The sequence below is a fragment of the Bombus vancouverensis genome, chromosome 15 (assembly GCF_051014615.1).
Source record: "Bombus vancouverensis nearcticus chromosome 15, iyBomVanc1_principal, whole genome shotgun sequence".
Taxonomy (NCBI): domain Eukaryota; kingdom Metazoa; phylum Arthropoda; class Insecta; order Hymenoptera; family Apidae; genus Bombus; species Bombus vancouverensis.
The window spans coordinates 5,690,460-5,711,389 of NC_134925.1; the positions used below are offsets into that span (position 1 = coordinate 5,690,460).

A 20,930-nucleotide genomic window follows, 5' to 3' on the forward strand; every position below is an offset into this window, starting at 1 on the left:
TTGCTCAACACGGTTACATTATATTTATTACATACATATATATACTTCATAAGTACTTCAATACTACTACAAAATTGCGATTGTATTGTTTGTAATTGTAAGTAGACGTAAAGAAGGCGTGAAATTGTAGTTGTATAATCTTTTCATAATATCAGAATCACTGATATATAGAATAACCAATGACCTCTTTTTCTGTAAGTGATAGTAGTACATTTTCTAAATATCGTAGCAAAACGATAACGCGAATTGTAGTCTTTATTTTTATATCATTGTATATCAAAAAATGTATTCTATGATATACAAATGTACATACGATCGTATTAGAAAAATGTTACATGGAAGGTAAACAATGTACAATAAAAAAGTACATAATAAAAGTCAATAAATATTATTTTATAAAAGAATATAAAAGATTTTATTCTGAATAATCTTACAGAACATCGGAGTTACACTTATTTACACGTATAAAGTCATATCCTGTTTATTCTTATTTTATAGACTTTGGAGGACGTAAAAATTGTTCATGCAACGTTTTATGGATTCTTTCTGCTTTTTGTATCCCAACACCAGGACAAAGAGCAAGTATATTTGATGGTGCCTGTACCAGATCACTTAATGTACCAAAGGTTGATAAAAGAGTTGTGGCATCTGTTTTATTGACTGATCGAATTGTTGTCAAGGCATTCATTAACTGAAAGAATACATATATATATAGAAAAAATTTGTAATTCTCAAATTAATTATATTATGCATATACCTTTTGATATGGTGCTGTATCACTTCGTTCCATTATTGCATCAGGTGGCTTATTTTCATAAATCTTGTATGTTTCAATAATTTTGCCTGCATCTTCTGCATTCCAGGCCAGCATTAGTGTTAAATCTGCCAGAATGCAAATTCTTGTTAAATGTTTCAAAGCATGATGAGGCTCTGCCACATCTACCTGTAATATTTTACCATTACATTTATAATATAATCATATGCTATTAGATATAATAACAATAATTAAAATGAACCTGTACTAAAAGCACTCTTAGGTTATACATATTTCCTAAGGCCTTCAAGCGTTCATGAATATAGTCAGGATTAAGTTGATGATAACGTATCGATAAAAAAAGAGCGCAAGTAGTTTTTCCCATAACATAATCTGGTACAATTTCAGAAAATTCCCAAGGAACATTAGTTATAAATTTCAACAATGGATTTCCTTTCTAAAATTAGATTATATATGTACAAAAATAAGCAATACATTATATTATATAATATTATAAAATACTAAAAAATCTTGTATTATCGTACTTGTTTTAAACTGACTAACAGTGTATTAAATTTTGAAGCACATATGACTTTAGAAGGACCAGGTAATGGTTCACTGAAAAATTCTGATTTCTTTAATTCGCTAAATGCACCTGTGTACAAAATATTAATATTTTTAATGTAAATATATCAGATTTATATTAAAATAATAATATACAGAGTAACTCACTTTGGAAAGAATCAACCCTGGCTTGTTTAGGTGGAGAAATTTCATCATTGTTTTTATCTTTCTCTTCCATTATATGTATCTATTTATTTACTTCCACTTCAAAAAACAATATTATTCATGAATTAAAAATCCTTTAGGAATATGCTATAATATAATAATTGTATATATATTATAATAAACATGCTTGAAGATACACATATAGGTTATTACCCTAGTAAACGATATGATGATAAAACAACAATAATGAATTGTTTATTGACAATAAATTTTTACTTTATGCAACAACGATATTGATAATCAAATAATATATAACAATAAATTGATATTATTATTATAAATTATCACTAAAGTAGTTAAACGTCTTCCATGCTATAAACATGTCATACATATCTGCTGTTTAGAGGTTTTCCATTAAAAATCTTTATCTACGTATTAAATTAACAATTGCTACACCATTAACTACCAAAACAAATAATAGTAATTTTTATTTTTCCATTGGTAGCACTGACAATTGATAACATTTGATGACTGATGACATATTAGTTTGACGTATTTTTCTAATCAACTCAATCGCTATTTTGATTACATATTCTTGTTGATATATTAGAATTAAAATGGGGTAAATGTTTATGTATATCTTAGAACTACGAGGATTCACTGATAGTAAATCTTTTCAGATGTAATAAAGAATTAATGTATTGACTAAACGTAACCTAAAATTTTTAAATGAGCAAGGAAACGTCAGAGATCAAAAGTGTCAGTGCCAAACATCCTTGGAAGAATGTTGGCATATCAGATCCACGAGCACGGTTGAAGAATCTCTCGGATTATGCTTCCACAGTAGAAATGGACCGTAACATTCCACCTCAAAGGTGTCAGGCCCTATTATAATTGTTTTTCATACATCATTGTTGCAACCTGTTGAAAAATACATTTTTAAGTAGAATTAAATAATTCTAACACTATTAATTTGTTCAATCCTTTTCAGATATTATCGTTCTGGTGTAGAGATGATTAGGATGGCAGATATGTGCATGAAAGATAATAATCTTGAATATGCATATATTTTATACGTCAAATTCATAACGTAAGCTATGTGATTTTAAATACAATACATAACTTATGATAATTTAAGATATTCAACTTATTTTTTAAAAATGTATTATTACAGGATTTTTGTTGAAAAAATAAGAAATCACCCACAATTTGACACAGTATCATTAAAAGATAAGGAGCATAATCAACAAACATTACGTAAAGTACTTCCTAAGGCTGAAGAATTAAAGAAACAATTATTAGAACAATATCAAACAGAATTAAATAAGTATCTGGAAGATGTAAAAGAAAGAGAAAAAATTGAAAAGGAAAGACTGAAACAAGAAGAATTAGAAAAGTACTTTATAATATTTTATAAATTATACAGGGTGAGTCATCTAAGGCTAGAAATATTGACCCTTTCCAAATCGCGACAAAAATGATGGAGAAGAGATGAATCTGAGAATCAAAAGACATTCTGATATTTCAATATGAAATCTATTGGTAAGCAAGCACATCGTGAGATTTTTTTTTGTAATTTATATGAATTACTTCACAAGCATTCATCTACAGATAGTAGAGAAAAATGCCAGATCTAAACTAATGGATTCTTGTATAAATAATCAAATATTTTTTATAAGGTATGATGAACTATATCAAATGCATCAAAAAATATATGATTCATTTTTTAATATAATTAATCATTTCAAAAATATTTTAGGTCCTAGCCTTAGGTGACTCAGTCTATATATTTATATTTATAGAAATGTATAATGATTATGCACATGTAATATTTGTCTAGGTTGAGAGAAGAGGAAGAAAGAAAGAACAAATTAGCTGCATTAGCAGCTGTTAAAGCAGCAGAAGCTGCTATGGTTGCAAGTGTAACATCTCCTGAAGATGCCAAGCTTAAAAAAATGTCCAGTATACCATCAAGACCATTAGTAAGTCCATCTAGTGATATAACTGCACAAACATCTAAAGAAAAGTAAGTATAATGTAAAAAGAAATTGAATTTTTATAGTAATTTACAAATAATATTAAATTATATAATTGTATTTTTTAATAGACCCACTATAGATCGCTCAACAAAACCTTCTTTGCTTTGTGACAGTTTTACTTTAAGAGACATAGTACTGCCAACTAAATTAATGCAAAACTTCCTCATGTTGGCATTCTCTAACACCATGAATAATAAAGAAACTTGTGGTATATTAGCAGGCAAATTAGAAAGAAATAAATTAGTTGTTACTCATTTATTAATTCCTGAACAAACTGGATCCCCAGATTCCTGTGTAACATATAATGAAGAAGATATATTTGATTATCAGGATCAACATAATTTGATTACTCTTGGTTGGATACATGTATGTAATATTAGAATTTAAAGTAAAATTATCATTGAAAACAACATCTGAACTGGGTGAATTTGCAAACAGAAAAAATAATTGTACTTCACAGACGCATCCTACACAGACTGCCTTTCTATCTAGTGTTGATCTTCATACACATTGTGCATATCAACTTATGATGGCTGAAGCCATTGCTATTGTTTGTGCTCCTAAATACGATGAGTAAGTAAAAGAAAAAATATCCGGATGTATAAAAAAAGGAGTTTTTTTTACTCAAAAATATATTTATTTATTTTAGAACAGGATTTTTCATTTTGACTCCAGAATATGGATTAGAATTTATTGCCAATTGCAGAGAAACTGGATTTCATCCACATCCAACAGATCCTCCGCTATACACGGTAATTATTCTAAATGACTTTAATGCAGATTGTGTAAATATAATCTGTTACATACGTTCAAAAGAATATTTTTTCAGAAAGCAAAACACTGTAAGTTGGATGTAACTGCAGTGATAGAAGTAGTGGACCTAAGAAGGAAATGACATCTTTTAGATGTGTATACACATTTTTGCATATGTATATACTTTAATGTGTACAACTATTGTATAACAAGTTATATATTTAACTATCAAATATGTTATACTAAGTGAAAGAAATGAAAAATTGCAGACATTTTAGCTTAAAGAACATAAGAATTTAGCAGTTGCAAGGCTTTCAATATTTTTATGACAAAGCATTTAATATATTAAAAATCTTTAATATATTTGAAGTAAAATCGTGCATTTAAAATCGGTAGAATAAAATAACGCAATATTTAATTGGTAAATTATAGTAGATTACACAAAGAACTTTATATAATTTAAGAGTTTTTATTAATTAATGATTAGAAATTATTTTGACTGAAAATAAGCATTATCGTTAACAGATAGTATTAACATTTTCATTTTACGAGTATCAAAGAATTTCAACTTCATGTAATGAAAATAAGACAAATTTGTTTACGTATAATTTATGTAAAAATAGAATATTTAAGATAGTGTGATACAAATGTGCTTCTATTACTTTTTCATAATATTTATATTTATTTACTCAGGTAATATACATTGTGTGCTGGAAAATAAATGTATAACAAAAATTTTTATAAACATTAGCAGTGCGCGAAATGTGTGTATAAGTTTATGTGCCTTTCATGGAAAAATAATGGTGTTCATAACCTCATGTTAACCACATGAAGTATGTAACGTTCAATTGTAGATATTGCACGATATCATTGAATAACATTATTTATGATTGGATCATTCAATGAAATCGTATCGTTACGTAAAATCGTAATCGAAAGATCAATAAATTGCATTGACACACTGTGCTAGTCATAACCTAATATACCGAGCTTGTTATGAAATATGTTGGTACACTAAATCGATATATCAACCTTGTGCGATGCTTCACTTTATGTACTCTATAATACAATATTGTATTTAAAAATTGTATAGTACCAATAGATGATGTGTTAATTGATATCGGTATAAAATATTTGTACTAGTAGGTACCTGAGATAACTTTTACGTACTTAAAGGTTTAATTACACGCTTACGTATTGTTTATGAGACTATATATTTCCTTGTCTCATAAACGCGCAATATTTTGTACATATAAACAACTATCTCCATCTACTTACTAACAATTTTTTTTTACGACCGATAATGTAACTATCAACTTTTATTATACCGAAAAATATTTTAATTGCCAAATCGTGATTGAACACGTGCTACACAGCGAGGGACGTAAATCTTAATTAGCATAAAAGATAATTTAGAACATTAGTCTACGTTCGTACCAAAAAAATTGATGAAGGCTAAATCCGAATATCATAATTATAAAGTAGTTGAATGTTAGTAAAAAACTGTATATTCCGTAAGATGAGAAATAAATTATAAATTAATATAATAAATCTAATTTTCCGTTATTTATGATGGTTAGTTTTTGTCTACGAAACAAAAGATTTTCACAGAGGACTCGTTTATCTTCTTTGTGATTTTTATTCTCATTGTTCGAGAACATTCATTGAATGCGATTATTTGTCGTTGAGAGAGCATAAAGAAATTATTTACTAGGAAAGAAAGAAAAAAAGGAGGAAGGAGCAGAAGAAAATTATTCACGACCAGGATACGGAATTCTAAAGAGAACCTATTGTAGGTATACGCGAGTACCTCGTGAGAATGCTTCTCGCCATTCACCTTTCCTCGCGTATATCGAATTACTCGCGTTGAAGGGTTTCGCGCTTTGCGGGGTTTTATCGACGGCAGGGTCAATCTATTTTTACGTGGAAGCTTATGTGTTCTTCGTTTTACCGTTTACAGACGGAGTATAAATCACGTTACGCGTAAACATTTTCTTCATGCACGCTTCTTTACCTATGGAAATTTAACTTCTCACAGATAACTGCCTAACCATTATTTTCCGTTTGCTGATGTATTAACACATCCTGCGCAAGAAATTCATCAACTGTTGCTATTTACAATCTCGATAATTAAATAAGAATTAGTTTATTAGTGAGTATGATTACATCAATATACGAGCCAATGGCATACAACTGTCGCTCTAAACTTCTTTCTTGACCTCGAATTTTATGGTCAGCGTTATAGGAATGAATCTGATATTAATTATACAAAAATATCAAACATATGTATATTCTCACACGACTTAAAGAAAAAATAAATAAAATAACGAATTATCAAGCAGATTATTGATTTCTGTGAGGAATAAAGAACATCTGTCAATCACTGGAATCGAACTTCTACGAAGCTATGCATTTTAATGAAGATGTATGTGTTAGTTGGTCCAAAGGTGTCGTTCCGGAATAACATATATACGTATGTTTTAACCATTCACTATACCGCAACTACGTGTCAAAATTTAACATTTACCACAATACTAGAATGACTATGTTCAGCTAAAAGCGTTTACTTTTATCTTGCATTCTTGATTTTATCCGTTACATATAGCGGGATTAAAAAGGTATCATAGTTCAATGCAAGGAATCCTGTTCACGGAATCTTCAACATTTGCAAATTTTGCTTAATTCTAATACGTTTGTGTTTTAAATTCTTCAAATAAGATTATAATACTATAACATTTAATAATATGAAACCACAAAACCGTCTACCGTCTCATAAATATTTCTTCTTACTGCTATTCATAAAACAATCATACACTTTACTTATTTACTTCTCGAACACCCTATATATAACGCTGTGGAACTTCCAAGGTAGCAGCTATTTCGCAGAACAATGCGGTTGTTTACTATAGATAATTTTCCAACTACACAGAACAGTGTGGAATCGGACTGTAAATTGTGATGATCCTCCTAGAGATAATTCAATATATACGTAACTACTTGAAATTACGTTGAATAGATCTGCAAAATTAAGTTGGGAAAATGTTGAATCTAGCAGAAGAAGAATTAATCAGCCTGTGGATAAACGAGGAGAGAACATAAGCAGGTACGTATATAACGGCCTCGTGCCTTTCAAGTTTATTCGATGACGTATAAAATCCCATAGGGTAAAACGCCTGTGACGTACTCATATATACGCGCGTACGATTTCCTCTACTTAAGCTTGTCGTTACCGGTTTTTACCGTAGAATATCGATCAGATGCATATCGAGTAGTGAGAATTTCAGCATACGTCAATGTATTCTGGGAATATTGCCAGGTAACGTATTGTAACGTGGCTAAAGATCAACTTACGATTATCTTAATAGCCAGTATTCATTCAGGATTCAAATATTATGTAATGATAATTCTTGTTAATTCAACGTCGCCAAAAATTCACAACCTCTCGAACAATACATGAAAATATTGCTTTATTTCCAACTTTGGCTGCTTATTGGACTTAAGTAAGGGACTATGTAGGTCGCTATAACGAAGTCTGTATAACTGTAAGGTGTCTTTAGAATTCTTGAAATTCTTCCCTGGCTACGCGAACACTGGTGAATATACTACGTTTGAAGCAGAATTTTGTAATAGTATAATAGAAGCAGATCGAATCACGAAATATAAAACTATTTCGCAAGATGGGGATTGATGTTACTAAATATACCTGATTCTACAGGGTAGTCAAATTGCATTTAACCGATAGAATTTGATAACTTGCGGTCGTATATAGATTTTATATGCATTTGCATCATCGATTTCATTAGACAAGTGTTTCGCTCAACTTCAAAAGCCTAGTCCGTGTGCGTTGACACTCTTATATTTCTCTTATGTTCAAGCTACTTGTTTTAATTCGATTAACGTGCAGAACCGAACACAACTCAAGACGATTTACTCAAAAATGGGCTAAAAAAGGAATCGTGAAAAATATCACTATTCTCAATACGAAATTCGTTCTCGAAGATCTCGGCCCGAAAATTTACTTCGGTAGTTTAAAGCGATTGCCTTATCTTCTAAGACACTACTATACATTTATTAATGGCTTGATTAAATCAACTGATAAACAGCTACAAACAAATTACGTTGATGACTGTTTGTTTCTTCTTGGCTTCGTTTTACACATGCGGCGCGTTATTGTAGATTGTAGCCCTCTCTTTCGCCGTATGTCACTATTATACATATACCTCTCCAGTCGCGTAGAACGTGCAGTATGCTGTTGCTCTTAAGGGAAGGAACAACTCACGGTGCGCGGTTTAGCTTGATTCGAGTGGACATTTCAATTTAAAATTGTCTATGCGTTAGACGACATAGAAGTAGAATAGCAACGCGTGGCTCGATCGATGAAACAAGATGATGGAATAATCGAAAGTTCGCATACTACGCGTCTTTCCATTAAACATTCGTGTTCTATTATTAAAAACAAGATATAGCTCGAGTACGACTAAAGGTGATTATAGCAAAGATATTTCGATCGTGACCTAGTATAATGAAATTTCATTTGTATTTCATTATCAGTGTAAACGTAGTAACTAGTGTAATAGTGTAACTCCTAGTGACGAGTTACTCGACAAACGTCATTTGTTCTTCGAGTTCGTGAAAGTTTCTGTAACAGTATTGGAATACATATTTTACTTAAATATGACCATACTCTTCATATAATAACAAGGTAACGATTGCGTCATTATCGGTAATCAACACGTCAATCGAGCGGTTTCCATTTTTTCAAAGAAAAAACCAACTCGTGTTACGGAAATGTACTCGTGATCGAGATTTTAGAAGTAGCGCGTAAAACGCAGTTGAGAGTTGAAAAGTGAACGGCGAGTGAAACAATTTGTGTACACACGAACATTTTCCCCCATCTTACGAGGAACAAGGATTAATTGTAATGTAATTACACGCGAAACGTTGTAATTGCGTGGTATATCGGCCGAACCATAAGTTCGTGTGTGACGACAATTTTTCGAGTTTTACTAGCTGCCACTGTTTCCTGGTCTCTCTTCTAAATATATAGCGATTCTTCACCAAACGATTGCAAATAGAGAAAAAGTGGAACATTCTACTTTCACGTTCGACAAAGGTATGCACTTTAGACCGTGTATTATACACCGAGAAATAGGTTAATTTGCCTATTGATTTTCTTTTATCGACCAAGATCTCGTGCGAATGTTTTCTCTATGATTTATCTTTATTGAAAACGGTGAAATGACTACGACAGTCCTCTCGTTGAAACGTGGCGTATTAAAATGCGCGTTTACAAGCTCCGTTCTGTTGGCTCATTCATTTAACACATACAGATAAAAAGTGGCACGTTAATTAGGCATCATAATTATCGATATTGTCGTCAAAAAATTCCGTATATAATTATGATAATCTCTTGTCTTCTTTATAATTTCCTATATTGCCTGTGTGAAACGCCCTACATTTTAATTACATTTAAGTAAAAAGTTGGTCAAAGATTAAACAAGTAATAAATACTTTCATTCCTTCGAAATTACTTTTCCAAATACTATTTATCTTTTCTTAATGAATTCCTAATAATTTAAAAAAAATGAATATAACGTTTTTTTTGCATATCATTTTGCGGCAACGATAATAAACATACACATATATATTATAATCATACGAGTCTCTTCCTAACCGATTAACAAATACTATTTCAAAGGAGGTCATAACTAGTGAAATATTAATTGTATATTTTCATCTTTCAGAATAGTCAGATACCTGCAAATCATTAGAACAATATTTTCTACTTCCTTTTTGAAGCATGTAAGGCGTATAATAGCACATGAATGTTAGCGACGTCAGAAGGAGAGATTTATATAACTTTTTTCACAGGCGAATTCGTGAGAATCCGGTACACGGTCATTCTTGGATTTCCATAGCGATTGTGCCCGAAATTAGGAACGATTTCTGTGAAAAAATGCCTCTTCACTCTTACCATAGTAATATGTTCACACCATAAAAGAAAATTCAAAGTGATAAATTCTTGTGTTTTGAACGTTTTCCAACTTCCATGTTTGAATGGCATCACAAGGATATTTTTATGTACGTAAACAAGTTCTTTATAACAGTTTCTTCTCGCCTTAATATAACAAGTATAAAAAGTAGATCGTACAATACGAAATAATATATGAAAGTGAACTTAACCGGGATTCGTCGACACGGTCACAGTGATGTAAATGATCTGGTGTCGTTTCATAACATCCTAATTCGATTTTCTGAGAATTTGGTTATCTGTGAAATGAAGTACACGAAGATATTCGATTTCTATACGAAACATTTTGAAATTTCATTAACACTGTTATGAGATTCGATTATCGTGGTAACATTGGCAAAGCTTGAAACAAACCTGAGAATATATACAAAAATTACACAATATTTAGTGCTAGTGTATATTTCGCAGAGATCACAAAAGTATTTAAACAGTCAATTATCCATCATATTAATGAACCTCGACATTCAATATAAAATCCAGTGTAATATATATTTAAACAATTTTTACGTTTCAGTTCTCGACTTGAGATCTTATAGGCGATGAATATTGTAAACTATGGAGACTATATATTATGTAGCAAATATAGATATAAATAGTAATTGATACTTCGATGTATGTATACTTGTGGACAGCATGACATTTTTAAAACGAAGTTCAAGGAGAAAAAACAATTTAGTTCAAACAGGTTAAATCGCTCAATTGATACAGTAGTTATCTGACAAACGGAAGCTGATACAGTCGAACTCATCTCTATTATGTACATACATCTTATTATTCGAATCTTTTCATTTATTCTTTTCAAAAGTGCAATTTTCGTAAATGCAGGCTTGTCTCTTTCGCATTACTTTGAATTGCGAAATTATACGCAATCAGAGTCTATTCAAATTTATAAATGATATTGATTTATAAATATGCAATTAGAATTTCATAGAAAACTTGGTAATAATTTAAATTTTACTCAATTGAGAAAATCGTCTTTAGATTCGAAATTTGGTCCAACAAAATATCATCGATAGAATTTTATTTCGATAACCACTTATACACATTTCTATTATCAGTGGAAACTATCACGTTTCACTAAGCCAAAGACAAATAGAATAGCGAATGTAAGAATATAAGATAAATATATTATTTGTTATTGCACATTAAAAGGTTATTCTTTTTAAGTAAATTTTAGTATTATTATTTGGTTATTTTAATAAGGCTTAAAGCCTAATACAGTCTCTGTTATTAACGTACATATTTCATGTAATTATAGTAAAATGTACCAAAATATAACACGATATGTAATACATTATAAAATAGCATAACATAATATAATATAGCATAAGCACAATATTATCGAACAGGAAAAAATATCCTGTTATGCGTGTTAGAAATACACATATTTCAAGTCCATTTGTGCAATCTGTATTTGTTTGTAATGCATTCAATAAAAAAATATAAAAGATAATTATTCACCTATCGTCTTAATTATATAATTAAATACCTTTAATTAACATATTAGTGCTATTAATATTTGCACTAAAGTGGTGATATAATAATAAAAAACGTATTTGTTTGCCTAGTTTATCTAAGATAACAGATAAAGCGTATAATACGTAGAGGTGGAGAAAATTGATAATTGCGATCAATCTTGATTTCAGGTTCGATCCCACAACGCGGATTAACGCTCGGAGAACGATAAGCTGTGCCAGAGACGACGAAGTGCGTGCGAAAGTGCAACGGTTTTCGAATTCAAGGCGTAAACATAAATAGGCAGAACGGAAAAAAGATGCTTCAATTGCGGGTGATCGTTGTTCTGCTGGTTCCGATGTGCGGTAAGATAAAAGTGTAACGATATTTCTATGTCGAGTGAAATTTTCTTAAATTTTCTTAAACGTGATACTTCAATTGTAGATAGTGTATCTTCAGAATTTCAAACAACCAGGCTAACTATAGATTTGTCAAAATATACAAGTTCTCCCTTTACTTCTCAATATATTTTTGAAATTTTACGAAATAGAGACAGTTCCACGTAAAGTGTTCGCCACGATGTGATGTATATTTACAAGCTGTTAATGATTTTCGCATTCGTATTATTTGCATCGTTAGCGTTAAAAATTGTTGTTTTATAAATAGTTTCGTTGTTAGTTGGCAGAGCCACTTCACTATATGCGAGCAGAGAAGAACATCCAAGCAAAGTGGACATCGGAAACCTGAAGGAACCGACCGATATTTTGAGTAATAGCAGTAGCAAAGCGACCACCTCATCGATAAAGGCGGCAGAAGATAATACGGGTGGGTAGAATGAATTTTCTTAACGATTGAATTCTTTGTGTTTGCATCAACTCGGTTGAACGCTTAAAATGCATGCGGTCAATATTCTTTCTGCATAATTTACGCTTAATGATAGCACAAATTATTACCGTGAGAATGTACCGAATGTACAGAATGTCTTATCGCTTTTTATTTTTTTTTAGGTATAAAAACAGCGAATGAGACCAATAATTCTACATTAACTAATACAGCTAATGCGGGTGTAAATACGCCGGTAGAAAAAACAATTGACGAGAAGAAGGAAGATAATGAGAAGCTAAATAATAGCAAGCAAAATAATGTGAAGTTAAATAATGACAAGCAAAATAGTGAAAATCTAAATAATAAAGAGCAAAATAGTGAGAAGCTAAATAAAGAACAGGTAAATAACGAAACGCGAATTAATGAAAAGCAAAATAGTGAAGAGCAAAATGATAGAAAAGAAAACTGTACTTCTACGAAAGAAACAGAGGACATGCTTCACTGTAATAAGTATCCACGGGATGATGATGGTGATTCGTTAAATGCTACAGGTATATATTACATAAAATTTGAATGAAAAGAGGAAGTTATATAAAAATGGACTACATTACATCCATATTCCTTTTAAAGAATCTACGATAACTAATACGACTACTGCGAATAATAACACTGGATCCACTACAGAGTCTCAGGTACCGGAAGTTATTCCTCATGAGAAAGAAAAAGGTGACGCGAAAGATGAGGAACTCAGTGGAAATAATACGCAAACTACAACTGAAGTACATTACGCTATTGTACCTTCTGACACAAATCACACTATCTATACCAATAATTCTGGTACAAAAATGTATTTTAATATAATTTCTTATACAAATTCAAATTCTATAAAAATAACTCAGTCACGCATTATTACATACTTGAAGGCTTATTGCATGTTTTAAGCTCGATGAGTTTTACATAGTATAATAAATGTCATTGTATCGTAGATGTTCCGAATTCGACGGATTCGAAAGATAGTACTAATACTATTGAAACATCGCATGAAGTAAATAAAGTTGAGAATATAAGTTCTGAAGCTATTGAGGCTGTGAAATCTGATCAGAGTAATAGTAAACATATGTCTTCGGGAATCATAGCACTAGTTACTGCGATCAGTTTTGCTGTAGTAATTGCATTGGTATATATTGGAATGATCGTTTGGAGGCGGTACATCGAGTAAGTATTAAATTTACTATAGTTTTTTTTTATTTATGTATATGAAATAATAAATTAATTTATTCCATGTTTTTGTACTTTAGATATAGATATGGACACCGGGAGTTACTTGTTAATGAACTAGAATTTGATACTAATGACTTGCGTCATTTTGAGGTGAGCTTATAACTGATTATATTCAAATTAATATTTAATTAAATCATAATAATTTAATTATACACATTACAGCTGTGATTTCAACGAAAGTAGTAATCTGCAGGGAAGAAAAACCGAATGATTCATAGCTAAGGCTGATATTGTGTAAATATTGAAGATTCATTGATCTGTGATACTAAGGACATGCATTGTGCCTGACAGTCAAGACACCAAATATATTTGGATAATATTATACAGTTCTTGGGATGTAATTGTTTTATATACGCTATGTATATAATCCATCTTTTTCAACGCGTTGATTGTTTTTTCCTTCTCCTGTAGAAATTAGAAATAGCGTTACTGTGCTATCATGTATATTTTTCTGGTGATAATACGATGCGCAGATCGTTGAATAAATGACGTAGCATTTTAAGTATCAACTAAATGTCTTACAAACAGTTGAGGGTGCTAGAATATCTGTCAGTTTTCTTCGATATTACTGGAACGATATTCTTTCTTGTTTTTAGTATTTGGAACCATTGAAAAATGTATACTATAAACGAAACTTTTGTAATGTAGTATTATCTTCGTTTTCCATCTGTTTTTGTAATATGTGCGACGAACATGTAAATAATTTTAGTTAAATAAATAAATTGGTGGAATATTTTTTTTACCAATGTAATTGTATTTTTGAAAAAAGAGTTCAGTTAACACCTTCTCAGGTAATTGCCATAAATCTTCGTAAAAATTATGCACATAAAAAGATAGAACGATTTATAATCTTACATACTCTAACTTACATAGTTAGTGACAAAACGAATTTTGATAACAATATATTTATTTATAAATTCGACAAATCACAATTCCAAAAAATAGTTACAAGTGGTAAATGACAATACATATAATATTTTATATTCTGTACTTAATGTTGTTTTTTTATTCATTTAAATATTTATCTACACTAATTATTTGTGACGTGTTCATACGATTCTACATTATTCATGACACGAATTTTTTGTTTTTGTTTAAGAGCAGCTTTGTAAAGAACAAGTACATACAGCAACTTTTATATACCAATAAGTTTACATTAATCTTTGTTTCTTGTAATTACAAGAGGGCCCACATTATCATTCGTTTCCTGATTATGACGTCCATGAGAGCCATCACAATATGGCCACTAAAATAGAAAAATTTTTAATGTAAATATCAACATTATTCATATTTTTATGTATTTGTCAATATTAATATCTTTTATGTATACAGTTAGCATACAAACAAATGACATAATTGTATAATATATGTTTATGTGATTCACAAAGTTATTCATAGATACTCTTAATGTATGTCACTTATGAATAGGATCCAGAATCTTAACAGCGAATGAGAGCAGTGAGGTAGATAAAAAGACAGAAAACTTACATTCTTAGATCTCCAACAACGGCAAAATGCAGCTTTCTCAGTGATATCTTCTATATCAACTGAGTCTACCACTTTATTTACATCCTTCTTTATATTAGGATTCACACACCCACATGGCTGTAATCATAATTAATACAAATTACAAATGAGTAAATTGTATAACATGTTAATTAATCGGTACAGTGAGTCCTTTAATACATATATTTCATAAACACAAATTTATGAATTCAAATAAAAAATAGTATATAGTACTGATTTTTAGACATGTTTAGATTAAAGGTACAATTATAAATATGAAGTAATATCATTATATAATCAAGAAAGGAAAGGCGAAATATAACGTAACAGACTATCTTAATGTCCTTGATGTATTGAAAGATAAATACAATATATTACATAGATTACTTACTGGTTCTCTAGCCTTTGGACAAAATGCTTTGTATGACATATAACCGATACCCGCTAATAACGCAGTCGGTGGGACTAAGGAAATCCAATCACGTACTAAATGAAAATAAAAAAGTTTCATAAATTCATACTATTCGTAGAACTGTTGGCTAGAATGTGGCACAGTAGTGATTTGCAATGTCACGTTCAAAAAACTTTATTTCTGAAAGGTACTTAACATGATTCCGTTAGATCACTAAATATATAGTAAATATGTTATTTAATTTCTTACTTCCAAGTCGAAACCATCCTCCTATAGTATCCGGAATAGGCAACCCAGCTAAATAATTTGGAAGAGATTCTTTGACGAGATGTGCTAGTGGCATCATGATTGCTATCACTACTACGCTAATCAAGCTGCGATTTCAAACGTGAACCAGTTGCGTTGCATATTCGATTATTTTTCTATACCACAAAGCGAAATATATAAGTTAAGACCAACTTTATATATATTTATAAAATATAGTTTTAAACATGAGAATCAATAGATATATTTTACTCTTCGAACATTTTATACTTGTTACAATATTGAATAAAATATTACTGCTCATACATTATTTGAATTTGACAATCGAAAACATTTTAGTTTTTAAGACTTCTAATAAATTATTGCTTGTGTGTATTGTTTAAAAATTTGAAGCCCTATTTCGAGTTGTTATATTAATGGTATCGTTCTAGTTAAGTAAAATAATTTTATTTGATAATCACGACTGAGTAATAGTTTTGTTAAATAGAAACGTTCTAATAATAGTTTACTAAACATAATTAACAATTTTTTAAATATATCAATTTTTTTAGTAAAATAACTACAGCTACTTCATTTGAATTGCGACATATATGTGTATGTATGTGTAGCACACAATGCTCAATACTCTAAATCGCAAATTGCAATATCGTAACGTACGCAATTTTTCAAACTCCTGAAGATCGTACGATTCATTAAAACCACAATAAAAGATACAAACATATATATTGTCTATGTGTAATTTTTAAAGTTGGATATAATACATATACATACGTAATACATATGTAATGTAATTTGCAATCGCATTGTTGCCGGTAGATTTTGACTAACGTAGTGTGAGAGGTGAAGGACCGGTGGGGTCTGTAAGATGCCTTGTAGGTGGCGCCATCCAGTCGCGAGGCGTTCGCCGGGCAGGGTGGAGGTGGCTGCGTCGTCCGCAAGGATACGTGGTCGGTTGCCGCGACGCCGCCGCGGTTCGCGCAGGCACAGGTACGAAGTGCGCGCGTTTTCGAGGCGGGTATCAGTGAAAAGCGCAGGAGTGGCGTTTCTACGTGTCCGTTCCGATATCGCTGGCTGCGGTCCATCGTTGACGGTGCATATCGGGTAGTAGGAGGCTCGTGTCATCGGTGACGGAAAGAGAGGAAAGAACCAAGGAGAAGGAAGAGGGAAGGAAAGAGATAGAGAGCGCGGCGCGGTTCTATCGCGCGGTGCAGTGCGAAAAGTGTTCGCGAAGGGGGCCCTTGCTTCCTGGTCCGTGTGTGGGTGTTCGTGCGTGTGCCAAGAGAGCGAGAGCACGTAAGGAACGTTAAACGTAGAGTGACACACGGTGGTTGACAAAGGGAGAGAGGAGAAAGACGAGATAAACACGGGTCGTCGGATAATCCTTGTGTACGGTGTGCGGGTTTCGTGAAGGTGCGTCAAATGACAGTGAGGTGATCAATGTGCTCGAAACATGGCTGAGGAGCTGGTGGTCACCCTGAACCGCGGCGACTCGTCCGGATTCGGGTTCTCGCTCCTCGGTACCGCGGGTTTGCCGCACGTCATCTACGACATCGTTGAGAATTCGCCGGCAGCTAAGAGCGGCAAGGTAAGTACTACTTACTGGCTTCGATCGTATTTTCATATATATCTAACATATTCCTGTGGTATTGCCTGTATTGGTTTGGTACCACATAGTCAAAGAGAGTGAGAGAGAGGGAGAGAGAAAGAGAGAGAAGTTCGAGGACAGTCAAAGGTGCACGTTACGAGAAAGAGCAACCCCAGTTTCTATACGCGTATAGTGTATATGCATCTAATGCTGTGTATATGTTACGCATTCGTCCGAGAATCCTACGAACGCGAAGGGCCTCAAAATAACGCCCGGTGTATATCGACCCGTGTTATTATCGCGAGCACCCTCTGTCGCCCTGTCTGTTTCTTGACCTCTGATTATTTTTTATTCTCACGCTTTTGCGAGTCGTGCTTCCTAGTGCTTCTTCTACTGGTATGTATACAGTAGTGCTTCTTTAACTGGTCACGAACCGGGAGCTTATCCGGTCAGCTATCGAGGAAGATATATTCTTAAGAAATTTCAAATATCTGTGTTTCCCAATAAGTACTAACGTGATATGGATGGCTGACACATTTGTTTATTTTACATATGTACGCTAGTGACACGTTGATTCACCTGTTTCTTAGAACTTATTTTATGGAGTGTTTCTGACGTTATGTATATATATATATATAATTTAAAATAAACAAATGTTTCAGATATGCATATCTCGATTGTATTCAGAAGAAACGAAGACACTGTAAACTACCTGGAAATATATTTTTTTGAGGAGGTACTTTCCCAAATAAGGTACTGGAAACTTTAATGAGGTACCGCTGTAATACCAGAATCTAGAATAGTTTAAAAAGTCGGTTGAAAAAATTTATGGGGATGGCAATTGTCAGTTATCGAAGCAAAATCCCGACCAGTTAACAGGGCAATATTGTACACTCGTCTTAACGTCGACGGTACGGGGATGCTGATTGGCTGGGTGGGATCGGTTTAACGGCCACATTCCAGCCTGTCGGTCGGTCCCTCTGTCCGTTTGCTCTCTCTCCTTTCCTTTTTCCCTCTCTCTATATCTGTCTCTCTCTTTCTTTTTCTCTTTCCTGTTTCCTGGGGAACGTATCCCTTCCCGACGATCATACGGATCGGAAAATTTGAATCAAAAGAGACGGGCACCCTTTGTGCGTCCCAACGTTCCTTACGTTTACGTTAGATCAGTCGCATTTTCTCCATTCCTCGTATCCTCGTTGAAATGTTTTCAACGCAGCCATGTTTATATAGGAGCTAGAAACTATTTTGTTTTATACTAACAGTAGGCCAATTTATGGCATTTTGCTTTATTATCGATTATGTTGACTTGAGATAACTTCTTTTTAAAACTTTGAATAAATTTTAAAATACACATTACAATAATTTTTCATACTTTCATAGTTGAAAGAAGCGTATTTATTTTTTATAAATTACAAGTACAAGTACAATTGCGTAGTAAAATAATATATGCTAGATTAATTTTTACGAAGCAAGTGATTGTACGCAATGAATTGACTATAGGTCACCGTTCCATAGTTCACGCAAGCGCGTTGTTTCGCGACCGCCAATTTTTTCCATGGTACCTCGTAATTTTGCAAATTGAACTCACTCGCTCTTTCTCTCTCCTTTTCTACTTCCACCTCCCCCGGTGTTTCCCAGTTCTAGCGCAGAATAGATCGATTGCTTTGACGGAACTGGTTTCCGATATCGGCGATACTGGCCACTGTGAAAGATACGAATTTCGAGTAGCAGATGCAAAATAGATTAACCCTCGTCACGTGGACCAGTTTAGATCGAGTTCGTAAAAATCGTAATCCGAGGTGGCGCAGACGAGCTGTTGGAAACCTAACCGTTATTAAGAATGGCGCATCTTTTTTCAATTATCCAATAGATTAATATAAAACACTTTTAACGATTGAATCGTGGAAACAAGGTTTCGCGAGAGCCGTAAAAAATAGGAATTCATAACAGATATGATTCAATAAGCATTTGCGTAATTGCTATGAATGCAGTACACAATTCTTTATCAAATCTTTCACAACGTAGGTAGTCGATATGTAACATATATGTGTGGTACATGAGTCACGAAGAGGCTGATAAGCAGGCTGATTTTTATACATTTATCAGAAATTTGGAAGTAGAAGAAGGCATGTAATGAATAATAATTTGTAGAAATATATATAAAACATTCAAAACAGAGTATTTACCGTAATATCTCGTAGATGAAACAAATTTCTGTTTAAATTCCACTTCTTCAGTTACGTACGTAAAGATATAAAGTACATAGTAAAATATGTATAAAGTATTCAATAGTACGTTCAATAGTTGTTTGCTTAGATATGTTTATAGGTTAGTTTCGTATGGACATATATACGTATGTTTGAAACGTGCCATATCCAAGCAATCAAAGCGAGTGTCTCAAAAAACTGTGGGATGCGCATGCGCGTGACTTTTTGTATTCTGCATAACTGTCATTCGCGAGAAGAATGCGTGTAACAAAGGAGCGGCCAGTCATTACGCGTGATTGGAATGTGTCATTGTATGCACTGCCCCTTTTTCCCTTCTTTCTCCACTTTTGTTTTTCGAATTCTTAAGGTCCCATTAAACAGAGTGGTGTAATTGGAAATGTATACTAACGTGTTTCCGTACTTGTATGATTACTTTCATTCTGCGGGGAGATACATAATCTCCAAACATCTTATTCTAACCTACGTGCTTTATGATCACTGATATTGGAAATCTTTGTTAGTGGCGTTGAAGTATGATAGTTTGCTTTAAAATTAATGCATAATTGAAGGTAGATTCCACTTGTTTTCTTTAAATTGACTCAATACTAAAAGAAACCAAAATCTAGTAACAAAATCTAGTAACAAATTGGAAAATTGTACTGTTTCCACAAATACTATTGGTCGTAGTCCTTTACAGAGGAATAATATCTTTACGTATTTAGAATGATAGTAAATTATTTTCAATATCGAAAATTTATTCTTCTACGATGTTTTTGAAGATATAACTAAACTAAGTGAGAAAATTATAAAGCTATAGAACTTGTTCATAGAATAGACATTGTCATAGACATAAACTATTAGCAGCACAAAGTACGGATTACTCGATACGATTTATCGGTACAAGACCACTGCGAGATAAAAACTCGATTCATGTTCGTCGTTTTGCAGAATTATCCCTTAACACCCCTTCGTATTGGCATTTTCACAGCGAAGCGTTCGAGATACGCTATCGAGACTGGATTTATTCCGTTGATGGAGGTTAGCGAGAGTGCAAAGACGAAACCCGGCGAACTGGATTATTTCTTTTTA

At 32.4% G+C, this 20,930-nt stretch overlaps 5 protein-coding genes across 17 annotated transcripts in view; 3 read left to right on the forward strand and 2 right to left on the reverse strand.

Annotated features, from left to right (window-relative positions):
- Window positions 1-386: 386 nt before the first annotated feature.
- On the reverse strand, window positions 387-1,863 carry Ercc1 (DNA excision repair protein Ercc1). The gene is made up of 6 exons (XM_033335087.2): window positions 1,697-1,863; window positions 1,487-1,582; window positions 1,300-1,409; window positions 1,017-1,211; window positions 758-943; window positions 387-691 (listed from the first exon to the last, which is right to left on the reverse strand). The coding sequence occupies exons 2-6, from the start codon at window positions 1,554-1,556 to the stop codon at window positions 488-490; spliced, it is 765 nt and encodes a 254-aa protein (XP_033190978.2). The 5' UTR covers window positions 1,557-1,582; window positions 1,697-1,863; the 3' UTR covers window positions 387-487.
- Window positions 1,864-1,966: 103 nt separating this feature from the next.
- LOC117157217 (STAM-binding protein) lies at window positions 1,967-5,826 on the forward strand. Its single transcript, XM_033335086.2, has 9 exons — window positions 1,967-2,105; window positions 2,164-2,358; window positions 2,475-2,573; window positions 2,658-2,879; window positions 3,324-3,509; window positions 3,591-3,888; window positions 3,983-4,095; window positions 4,172-4,274; window positions 4,352-5,826. The coding sequence occupies exons 2-9, from the start codon at window positions 2,213-2,215 to the stop codon at window positions 4,415-4,417; spliced, it is 1,233 nt and encodes a 410-aa protein (XP_033190977.1). The 5' UTR covers window positions 1,967-2,105; window positions 2,164-2,212; the 3' UTR covers window positions 4,418-5,826.
- A 2,681-nt stretch (window positions 5,827-8,507) lies between these two features.
- Window positions 8,508-14,609, forward strand: LOC117157243 (uncharacterized). 8 transcript variants are annotated; one of them, XM_076624846.1, is made up of 10 exons: window positions 8,508-9,388; window positions 10,020-10,077; window positions 10,147-10,356; window positions 11,953-12,126; window positions 12,440-12,586; window positions 12,769-13,137; window positions 13,217-13,423; window positions 13,573-13,801; window positions 13,885-13,957; window positions 14,030-14,609. In XM_076624846.1, exons 4-10 carry the CDS (start codon window positions 12,081-12,083, stop codon window positions 14,033-14,035), a joined length of 1,077 nt encoding a protein of 358 aa, XP_076480961.1. In that variant the 5' UTR covers window positions 8,508-9,388; window positions 10,020-10,077; window positions 10,147-10,356; window positions 11,953-12,080; the 3' UTR covers window positions 14,036-14,609. The 8 variants fall into 8 exon arrangements, with proteins under 8 accessions (XP_076480961.1, XP_033191034.1, XP_076480962.1 ...); XM_033335143.2 differs by having other exon boundaries at window positions 8,508-8,977; XM_076624847.1 differs by having other exon boundaries at window positions 8,508-8,758.
- A 147-nt stretch (window positions 14,610-14,756) lies between these two features.
- Window positions 14,757-16,191, reverse strand: Cisd2 (CDGSH iron sulfur domain 2). Its single transcript, XM_033335147.2, has 4 exons — window positions 16,035-16,191; window positions 15,765-15,859; window positions 15,356-15,472; window positions 14,757-15,113 (listed from the first exon to the last, which is right to left on the reverse strand). The coding sequence occupies exons 1-4, from the start codon at window positions 16,129-16,131 to the stop codon at window positions 15,024-15,026; spliced, it is 399 nt and encodes a 132-aa protein (XP_033191038.1). The 5' UTR covers window positions 16,132-16,191; the 3' UTR covers window positions 14,757-15,023.
- Window positions 16,192-16,934: 743 nt separating this feature from the next.
- The window catches only part of Efa6 (Exchange factor for Arf 6), an 82,284-nt gene continuing 78,288 nt past the window's right edge, over window positions 16,935-20,930 (forward strand). For 5 of the 6 annotated variants that reach the window (XM_076624843.1, XM_076624841.1, XM_033334944.2 and 2 more), the window contains exon 1: window positions 16,935-17,634. In XM_076624843.1, coding sequence (XP_076480958.1) covers window positions 17,500-17,634 — 135 coding nt within the window. In that variant the 5' untranslated portion in view covers window positions 16,935-17,499. The remainder of the gene's footprint in view (window positions 17,635-20,930) is intronic. The other variant, XM_076624845.1, reaches the window with a different exon arrangement.